Genomic DNA, 10,565 nt, shown 5'->3' on the forward strand with positions numbered 1-10,565 from the left:
CCCCACCCTCCTGCCCCCCACACTGGTCCCCTGAGTTCCCCTTACCCACAGCCAAGGGGACTCCCAGCACCACCAGTCCGATCCCAGCTCCCCCCACACACCCTATCCCCAGGACTGGGCAGGTGCCGACACCCCAAAAGCAGCTGGACTCTGGCCCTGCCCTTCCTGGCATGACACTGGGAGCACCAGTCTGGCCCAGTGTGTAGCCGGCGGATGGCATCAGCCATCCCCAGGCAGGGCTGGGCCCCGCAGGGCTCCCTCCTGCACTCAGCCCCCACTGCAGCTGCCACAGCCGGGACAGCGCAGGGGAGCCCGGCCTGGGCGCCACCCCCTCCCCCCTCCCCAAATTGCCATTCCTGGGGGTGCAGGTGGGGTCCAGGTGGGGAGTGCTGGGCGCTGCAGGGTCTGCCTGGGAACTGATGAGTCATAAGTGATGAGCACTCTCATTGGCCGAGGGCTACTTTCGGGGTGGGGGCTGCAGGAAGCGGGGACACCCTCCACCCCCAGGTGGGATTTCCACCCAACATTCGGGTCCCCAAGCCGCTTATAAGCCCCTGTGGTGAGGTGACTCTGGCTGGGGGCCAGCTGCCCACCAAAACCGCTCTGTCACTGCCCTCCACAACTGGGCATGAGGCAGAGAATATAGGAAAGGTCCAGGAGTTGAGGCGAGGACCAGGAGAGATCCCTCACCCATCACTGTCACTGGCAAAACAGACTCACCTTGTGGACAGGAATTGAATTTAATACCAACCACATCAGAGCAGGATCATGGGAAGTATACTACATCGTACAAACAGTGCCGCCCCATCCCTCCCTTCCTCCAGGGGTGCAGGGAGACAGAATGGGGGTCATGTTGTTCCTGCCACTGCTGAGAGACAGGAGTCACAGTCCTTCCCCTGCTCCAAGGTGGGTCCCCCAACAGGGTCACAAGTCCTTCCAGCAAACCTGCTCCAGTGTGGAATCCTCTCCAGGGATCCACATGCCCCTGCTGGGACTCTGCTCCAGCACAAGCTTCCAATCTCAGCTCCAGCACCTGGAGCACCTCCTGCCCCTTCTGCACTGCCTGGGGCTCTGCAGAGCTGTTCCTTTGTTTCCAATCAGTGTTTTAAGGTTGCTTTAAGAATCACCAGCAAAGGCATCAGCAGAAACAGGCCAAATATAAAAAGCAACAAGCATGATAAAGTTTGTTGCAAGGTTCTCTCCACCACTTACTAGTTGTTTAAAGCACAGCAAGACAAAGCAAACAAAAATCCAAAATCAATCACTCAAAGCCAAAATAAACCCGAAACTATTTATGTGGAGGCTGGAAGGGGACTGAAGGGTCAGGGGAGAGAAGAGGCTAGGAAAAGCTAAGGATAAAAAGGAATACAGAGACTGTCCTGTTAAGTCATAAGGTTCAGAGTAGGACTCCCATGCTAAACTGAGCCTGGAGTTGATCAACAGTTTATGCCTAGAGGCTCAACAGCACTTAAATTAAAATTAAATTTAACTTTACTTAACAGCACTTACCTTAAATTTTAATGATAACTGAACTTAAACTATTTTTAGCAAAGGACTCATATAGAATTTACTACACCATAAGGGGAACTGACAGGCCTGACTGACTTACAAATCTGAAGTCCTGAAGAATCCAACAGAGCAGTATTGCCAGGACATTCGCTATGGCAGATTCACACTCACAGAGACAGAAGGAGCCTGGACAAGGTACCTGGGATCCAGGGAAATCCTTGGAGTGCTTTTGCACCTTCTCAGCAGGCAAAGGGCTGAGCTTTGAGAAATGGGGGGGATCAGCCCTGGACCCGCTGTCGGTTGGGACCCTCTGAGTGCATCAAACCTTCAAGTTGGGGGCTCTGAGAGGCCCTGGCAGAGGGAGGTCACTGTTGCATCTGCTGCGGTCCCAGAGAGCTCAAAGGGTCTTGCTCAGCACCGCTGGTCCTTGGGCCCATGCAGAGGGGGCTTTAGGCACAGGACTTTTTCCTGGCCCCAATTCAGGTCAGTGACTTTCTTTGAAAGTTTGAGAACAAAAATATGGTTCCATTTGCATTGTTATTCAGACAAGAAAAATAAGTTTCCAAGGCTGTGGGTTAAAAAACGCAGGAGCTCCTTAGCACCAGTTCCTGGAGCAGAGAGTGTTTCTGATGAGCTCAAGAGCAGCTCAGCCCAGGAGCTGTTCATCAAGGCCGAGGCCTAAGAAGGATTTCATAGATCGTAGTGAGGGGTGGAGAGGGTGGATGCCTCACCATAGTGGGTCACAGGGAACACAGGTCACCAGGAATGTTCATCAACAGGCCTCTATCCAACATGGATCACCAGGTCTCTGCAGAATGTGGGTCACTATGGATAATCCAGTGTGGGTCCTCCAATGGGTGATGAAGTTGGAGCAGCGGACAAAGCTCTTTCTGCAGTTTGGGCACTCGTAAGGCTTCCCTTACTGGTGGGTCCGTTGGTGTGAGGTTAAGGCAGAGCTCTGGTTGAAGCTCTTCCCACACTTGAAGCACCCGTGAGGCCTCTCCCCAGTGTGGATGTACCAGTGCTTGATGAGGTCGGAGCTGCGGATGAAGCCCTTTCTGAAGTGGAAGTGCCTCTCCCCTGTGTGCAGCCGCTGATGCAGGATGAGGTCAGAGCTGGTTCGAAACCTCTTGTCATACTCAGGACACTCATAGGGCTGTTCACCAGTGTGGACACGCTGGTGGATGATGAGGCTGAAGCTGTGGTTGAAGCTCTTCCCACGTTCCAAGCACTTGTAGGGCTGTTCCCCTGTGTGTGGTTGGCGGTGGGTAAGGAGGTGAGAACTCTGGCTGAAGCTTTTCCCACATTCCCCACATATGTAGGGCCGTTCCCCAGTGTGGGTCTTCTGGTGGCGGATCAGGTGGGATCTCCAGCTGAAGCTCTTCCCACATTCCAAGCATTTGTGGGGCTTCTTCTTGGTATGAAGCTGCTCATGGACCCCAAGGTCTGGGCTCTGTCTCAAGCTCCAGCCGCATTCCTGGAACAAGGAGGGTCTTTCCTCCTTGGAGTACTCTGGGATGGATTTGGAGCCATTTCCCATGGGGAACGTTCCTGGTTTTGATTCCCTGTTGAATTCCTGCACCATGGAGGCACTGAAAATGGCCTCTTCCACGAGGTTCTTCTGGGTGGATTTGTCCTCCATGGTCTCCATCCTCAACTCAGTGTCTGGGGGAGGAAGGAAAAGGAGAGGAAGGAATGAGGAGAAAGAAGACAGAACAAGAATGAACAAGGGAGAGGAAGAAACAAGGAGAGGAAGGAGCAAGGAGAGGAAGAAGGTGAAGAAGGAAGAAGGAGACAAATGAAAAAGGAGAAGGAAGATATAAGGAAAAGAATGAGGAAAAGGAAGAGAAAAAGGAACAGGAAGAAAAAGGAACAAGGAGAGGAAGGAAAAAGCAGAAGGAAGAAAGGGAAAAGGAGAAAGGGAGTAAGGAAGAAAAAGGAAGAAGGAGAGGAAGAAAGGAAGGACATCCCCCCAAACCCGTCCCTGGCAGAAGGGCAGTGGCAGCGGGGTTGTCCTGCAGCCGGGGCCATGCTGGGCTGGAAGATGTAGCACAAGAGAGGGACAAAGGGGCACTGACTTCCTCCTCACCTGCCTGGGGGTCCCGGGGCATCTTTCCTCGTCCTCCCCGCCTCCTCCTCCATCTCGCCAAGCTTTGGGAAGGAGAAATCCTGTTTTTAGGGGAAAAGCAAGGTGTGAGAACATTGGGTGAGGGGCTTCTCCTGTCCAAATCCATCTATAGAAGTGACCAGGCATCTTGCATCCATAAAACCCTCCAGAATACCAAGATTCAGCCCAACAAAACCCTCCAAAACACAGCCCCAAGAATCCCAAAATGTTATGATTCAGCCCAAAACCCGTGCAATCCATCAACAGTCATCAAAACCCCCTCCAAAATATGAAGATTCAGCCCCCCAAAAATCCAAGAATACTAAGATTTACCACAAAACCCCCTCCAAGACACCAAGATTCACTCCAAAAAACTCTAAAATACAAAGATTCAGCAAAATCAAAAGGGTGAGGGATATTACTAAGAGACTTCCTAAGCTAATTCAACCCTCAGACTATTACCCACTGTTGGTTGTCCAGGTTGGAAGTGATGACATCCATGAAAGAAGTACCAGGGTAATTAAAAAAGATTTTAAGGCTCTGACCCGATCACTTCATGGAACAGGAGCACAGGTAGTAATTGTCTCAGTTCCTGTGCTAGCCAAGATGAATGAAGAGGTAAATGAGAGGTATAGGAAAACCTGGCTTACAAATTGGTGGCTTAGGGGATGATGCTACCGTCAAAATTTTGGGTTTTTTGATCATGGAGCAAACTCCATGTTGCCCAGTCTCCTCAAGCCAGAAGGGCTTCATTTATCTAGGAAGGGCAAAAGAACTGTAGCCCATAAGTTGGTGGGGTTGGTTAGGAGGGCTTTAAACTAGGTTTGAAGGGGGAAGGGACTGAAACTGGGCTCTCCAGAGATAAGCCTAAGGGTGTAGAGCCTGAATTGAGAGTAAAATCAATGGCCCAGCTGAAGTACATGTACACCAATGCACGCAGTGTGGGAAACAAACAAGAAGAGGCTGGAAGCCAAAGTGCAGCAGGAAAACTGTGACATAGTTGCTATTACAAAAACATGGAGGGATGACTCACACGACTGGAGTGCTGCTATGGAGGGCTACAAGCTCTTCAGAAAGGACAGGCAGGGAAGGAGAGGTGGAGGGGTGGCTTTATGTGTTAGAGAGTCTCTTGACTCTGTTGAAGTTGAGGTCAGCAGTGAAAAGGTTGAGTGTCTGTGGGCCAGAATCAGGGGGAAGGCCAACAGGGCTGACATCCTTGTGGGTGTCTGTTACAGACCACCCAACCAGGATGATGAAGGAGATGAATTATTCTACAAGCAGTTGGCAGATGTCTCAAAATCTCCAGCCCTTGTTCTTGTGGGTGACTTTAACCTGCCAGATATCTGCTGGGAGCTCAACACAGCAGAGAAGAGGCAGTCAAGGAGGTTCCTGGAGTGTATAGAGGACAATTTCCTTCATCAACTGGTAAATGAACCTACCAGGAGTAAGGCCTCGCTAGACCTGCTGTTTACAAACAGAGAGGGGCTGGTAGATGGTGTAGTGTTTGGAGGCCGCCTGGGGCACAGCGACCATGAAATAATAGAATTTTCAATCCTCAGAGATGCAAGGAGAGGCACCATTAAAACCTCTACTCTGGACTTCCGGAAGGCAGATTTTGGCCTATTCAAAAAACTAATTCAGAGCATACCCTGGGAAACAACCCTTAAAAACAAGGGGGTCCAGGAGGGATGGACATGTTCCAAGAAGGAAATTTTGAGTGCACAACAACAGGCTATACCAGTGTGCCGAAAGGCCAGCCGGAGGGGAAGATGGCCAGCTTGGTTAAATAGGGAGATTCTGAAAGAAATCAGGGATAAAAAGAAAGTTTACAGACTGTGGAAAAAAGGGCTGGCTACTTATGAAGAATTTATGAAGAGAACTGGGTGATGCAGAAAAATCAGGGAAAGAAAAATGCAATTTGAAGTTAATTTGGCTAATTCTATTAGGGATGACAAAAAGTCTTTCTATAAATACATTGATAACAAAAGGAGGGGCAAGGAAAACCTCCATTCTCTGTTGGACTTGTAGGGAAATATAGTTAACAAAGATAAGGAGAAGGCTGAGGTACTTAACACCTACTTTGCCTCAGTTTTTACCAGTAAGACAGGTGGCCCTCAAGACAACTGGCCTCTGGAGCTGGTAGATGGAGGGAGGGAGCTGAATAGCCGTCCTGTATTCCAGGAAGAAATAGTGACTTACTGAGCCAGCTGGATCCTCACAAGTCTATGGGACCAGACTGGATCCATCCCAGGGTGATGAGGGAGGTGGCAGAAGAGCTTGCCAAGCCACTCTCCATCATCTCCCAACAGTCCTGGCTCTCTGGGGAGGTCCCAGATGATTGGAAGTTGGCCAATGTCACCCCAGTCTACAAAAAGGGCTGCAAGGCTGACACTGGCAACTCCAGGCCTGTCAGCCTGACCTCGGTGCCTGGCAGGGTTATGGAGCAGATCATCATGAGTGCAATCACACAGCACTTAAAGGATGGGTGTTATAGTTTGAGCTGGCAAAATGCCAACTGCCTGGTACCCAGTCAAAAAGTCCACTCCCAGAGCAGGAGAGTGAGGGAAAACAGCAGAAACGAGGCTTTAGACACAGTGAGGTTTTTATATTTATACAGAGAAGAGGAGAGCTTAACACAGAATATGAAATAGCACATAGTGACAGGAGACAACAACAGGCTCACCGAGGTCGCCCCAGCTAACAGGTGAAACTCCAAACCAACCAAACCCCCTCCCCAGAGGAAACCTCCCAGCAAGAGGGAAAGAGGAATTAACAGGAATGTGCTCACGTCCCCGGCTAAGCAGACGTGCCGACTGGCAGGAGGGCCTGATATCAGCAGTCAGGGAGCGGGAACCGTCCTGGTCAGAAGCATGGACCAAAAAGAGGGTGAGACTCCTCCCACCTTGCTTGTTATACTCCCCGACACTTCCTGATGATGTCAGATGATATGAAATACCTCTATGGGTGCTTAAGTCAGATGATGCCTGTCCCCTCTAATCTGTGTCACAACCTTTGAGGCCCGCTAAAAACTGAGGCCTAAATGGGGACCTATGCTGACTAAAGCCAAAACTACTACAACGTCCACCCCTTATTTCATATCATATGACATCAACGGCCCATATCCCACAGTAATCATTTTTTTTTTTTCCTCGCTTATATGCATATATGTATAGTCCATATGCAGTCTTTCGAGGCAGGTGGCCTTTCGTCAAGGATCAGCCCCAGCATCAGTTCAGCTTGGGTCCTTCGCCTTTTGGTTAAAGTCACAGTTCCAAGTTCAGGACTGGTTCACAGGTTAGGGCTGCCTTAACGTTGGACGTCATGGGATACCAGTATCAGCTTTGTTTGGGTCTTTCTCATCCGGTGTCTGGTTTCCTGCAAAACACAACTCAAGGCACACAATTAGGTTTTCCCCAAGGCTAGGTTGCCTTGGGGCACGCACTGGATCTCAGCATCTTGTCTCATCACCCACCAGGTATTCCCAGGCCCTTGGGCAAAAACAATCCCACGAATGGGTTTGCTTTCGCCCGAGGGAGAAGTAACCCAAACAGATTTCCCTAGTATGCCTCTCAGGTGAATTGCAGGAACTTTGTCTCCATCCACCGTGTGGAGGGATTCTGTTTGGGCAGGACCAGCTTGATTGATAGAGCCTCTAGTGTTAACCAACCAGGTGGCCTTGGCTAAGTGCTTATCCCAGTTCCTCAAAGTTCCTTCACCTAGTGCCTTTAGAGTTGTTTTTAACAGTCCATTGCACCTCTCAACCTTCCCAGCCGCAGGTGCATGATATGGAATGTGATATACCCATTCAATACCATGCTCCCATGCCCAAGTGGCCACCAGATTGTTTTTGAAATGAGTCCCATTATCTGACTCAATGCGATCTGGAGTGCCATGCCTCCACAGGACCTGTTTCTCAAGGCCCAGGATAGCGTTCCGGGCTGTTGCATGTGATACCGAATAGGTCTCTAGCCATCCGGTAGTCGCTTCTACCACGGTAAGCACATGGCGCTTACCCTGGCGGGTCTGTGGCAATGTGATGTAGTCCACCTGCCAGGCTTCTCCGTATCTATACTTGTCCCAGCGTCCACCATACCAAAGGGGCTTCAACCTTTTTGCCTGCTTAATGGCAGCACAGGTTTCACAATCGCGGATAACCTGAGAGATAACGTCCATGGTTAAATCCACCCCTCGGTCTCGTGCCCATTTATAAGTTGCGTCCCGGCCTTGGTGGCCTGAAGCATCATGGGCCCATCGAGCCAGGAACAATTCTCCCTTTTGCTGCCAGTCTAGGTCTACTTGAGACACCTCGATCTGTGCAGCTCGGTCTGCCTGTCTGTTATTATCATGTTCCTCATTAGCTCGACCTTTAGGCACATGGGCATCTACATGGCGGACTCTCACGTACAGCTTCTTTACTCTGGCAGCAATGTCTTGTCACAGATCTGCAGCCCAGATGGGTTTCCCTCTACGTCTCCAATTCATTTTCTTCCACCGGTCTAGCCACCCCCAGAGGGCATTCGCTATCATCCATGAGTCGGTGTACAAGTAGAGCCTTGGCCATCCTTCTCTTTCTGCAATGTCTAGGGCCAATTGGACAGCTTTGAGTTCTGCGAACTGACTCGATTCGCCTTTCCCTTCAGTGGCTTCTGCCACCCGTCTGGTGGGACTCCACACAGCTGCTTTCCACTTCCGGCTCTTTCCTACGATACGGCAGGAACCATCAGTGAAAAGGGCGTAGCGCGTCTCTTCATCTGGCAGCTGGTTATATGGTGGAGCTTCTTCAGCACGACCACTGACTCCTCCCCTTCTTCCTCTGCCAGACTGAAGTTCCCACCTTCAGGCCAATTAGTAATGATTTCTAAAATTCCAGGGCGATTCGAGCTCCCAATTCTAACACGTTGTGTAATCAAAGCAATCCATTTGCTCCACGTGGCATCGGTGGCATGGTGTGTAGGGGGCACTTTTCCCTTAAACATCCAGCTTAGCACCGGTAGTCGAGGTGCCAGGAAAAGCTGTGCTTCGGTACCGATGACTTCTGAGGCTGCTCGTATGCCTTCATACGCCGCTAAGATTTCCTTCTCCATAGGGGTGTAATTGGCCTCAGAGCCTCTGTAGCTTCGGCTCCAGAAACCAAGTGGTCGCCCTCGCGTCTCACCAGGCACTTTTTGCCAGAGGCTCCAGGAGGGACCTTTATCTCCAGCTGTGGAATAAAGTACATTCTGTACATCTGGCCCCGTCCTGACAGGTCCAAGAGCCACGGCATGTGCAATCTCCTGCTTGATCTGCCTGAATGCCTGTTGTTGTTCAGGACCCCATTGGAAATTGTTCTTTTTACAGGTCACAAAGTAGAGAGGGCTCACAATCTGGCTGTACTCAGGAATGTGCATTCGCCAGAAGCCTATGACTTCCAGAAATGCTTGAGTCTCCTTCTTGCTAGTCGGGGGAGCCATTGCTACAATCTTATTGATGATGTCGGTTGGAATCTGGCGACGCCCGTCCTGCCATTTCACCCCTAGGAACTGGATCTCTCTGGCAGGTCCCTTGACTTTACTCTTCTTGATGGCAAAACCAGCCTCGAGGAGTATCTGGATGATCTTTTGTCCTTTTCTGAATACTTCTTTTGCTGTGTCTCCCCATACGATGATGTCATCAATATATTGGATGTGTTCTGGGGCCTCACCCTTCTCTAGTGCGGCCTGGATCAGCCCATGGCAGATGGTAGGACTGTGTTTCCACCCCTGGGGCAATCGATTCCACGTGTACTGGATGCCCCTCCAGGTGAAAGCAAACTGCGGCCTGCACTCTGTGGCCAAGGGAATGGAGAAAAACGCGTTAGCGATGTCAACAGTGGCGTACCACTTTGCTGCTTTGGTCTCCAGCTCATACTGGAGCTCCAACATATCTGGCACGGCGGCACTCAATGGTGGCGTGACCTCATTCAAGCCACGATAGTCCACTGTCAGTCTCCATTCTCCATCTGGTTTGCGTACAGGCCAAATGGGGCTGTTGAAGGGTGAATGTGTTCTACTGACCACCCCTTGACTTTCCAGCTTCTTGATCAACCTATGGATAGGGGTCACAGCATCTCGGTTTGTCCGATACTGTCGCCTATGTACGGTTGTGGTGGCCATCGGTACTTCTTGATCTTTGACTCGGAGCAATCCCACAGCAGAAGGGTCTTCTGAGAGGCCAGGAAGAGCAGACAACTGTTTGGACTTGTCTTCAATCACCGTGGCTACACCAAAAGCCCACCGGTACCCCTTTGGGTCCTTGAAGTGTCCTCTTTTCAAGTAGTCTATACCCAGGATGCAAGGGGCTTCTGGCCCCGTCACAATGGGATGTTTTTCCCACTGGTTTCCCGTCAAGCTCATGTCGGCCTCCACCACCGATAGGTCTTGAGACCCTCCGGTTACTCCAGAAATAGAAACAGTCTCTGTACCCTCATGTTCCGACGGCATCAATGTACATTGGGCGCCAGTGTCGACCAGAGCTCGGTATCTCCGAGGAGCCGATGTGCCAGGCCACCGAACCCGCACTGTCCAGAAAACTCGATTGTCCCTTTCCTCCTCCTGGCCGGAGGCAGGGCCCCTCTATTGCTGCTCCTGCTCCGAGCACTCGCTATCTGACCTCAGTGATGTTCCATCAGAGACTCCTCCATCAGAGGTGATGGAGTCTCTCCTTTTACGTCTTGGGGACCGATGTTTCCTTTGCGGGGTCTCTGCCTCAACTATATGGACAGCCTTTTTGCCAGCTTTCTTCTCTATTAACTCTTGCAACCGGGCTCCGAGCTTAAAGGTGGGCTCACCGTTCCACCTTTCCATGTCTTCCCCCAGTGCACGTAGACTAGTCCACAACCATCCACGTTCACTACGGGGCTTACTCTTGGGGCTTCTCTTCTCGTGTGCACTACGAGGGGAACGCGGACGAGACCGGGATCGAAAATGAGACC

The 10,565-nt window shown here is 50.9% G+C and overlaps 1 protein-coding gene across 1 annotated transcript; it reads right to left on the reverse strand.

The window, feature by feature from the left end:
- Positions 1–2,206: 2,206 nt before the first annotated feature.
- Positions 2,207–3,843, reverse strand: LOC139684151 (zinc finger protein 664-like). Its single transcript, XM_071579752.1, has 2 exons — positions 3,599–3,843; positions 2,207–3,174 (listed from the first exon to the last, which is right to left on the reverse strand). The coding sequence occupies exons 1-2, from the start codon at positions 3,741–3,743 to the stop codon at positions 2,429–2,431; spliced, it is 891 nt and encodes a 296-aa protein (XP_071435853.1). The 5' UTR covers positions 3,744–3,843; the 3' UTR covers positions 2,207–2,428.
- Positions 3,844–10,565: the final 6,722 nt, after the last annotated feature.

This window comes from Pithys albifrons, chromosome 32 (assembly GCF_047495875.1).
Source record: "Pithys albifrons albifrons isolate INPA30051 chromosome 32, PitAlb_v1, whole genome shotgun sequence".
NCBI lineage: Eukaryota > Metazoa > Chordata > Aves > Passeriformes > Thamnophilidae > Pithys > Pithys albifrons.

What these genes read in the sequence shown, in the direction of transcription:
- LOC139684151 (XM_071579752.1), bottom strand. Translation starts at nt 3,743, where the DNA reads ATGGATTTGGACAGGAGAAGCCCCTCACCCAATGTTCTCACACCTTGC. An exon ending in GCCCCGGGACCCCCAGGCAG is followed by an intron (nt 3,175 to 3,598) that starts GTGAGGAGGAAG and finishes TTCCTCCCCCAG; the next exon opens with ACACTGAGTTGAGGATGGAG.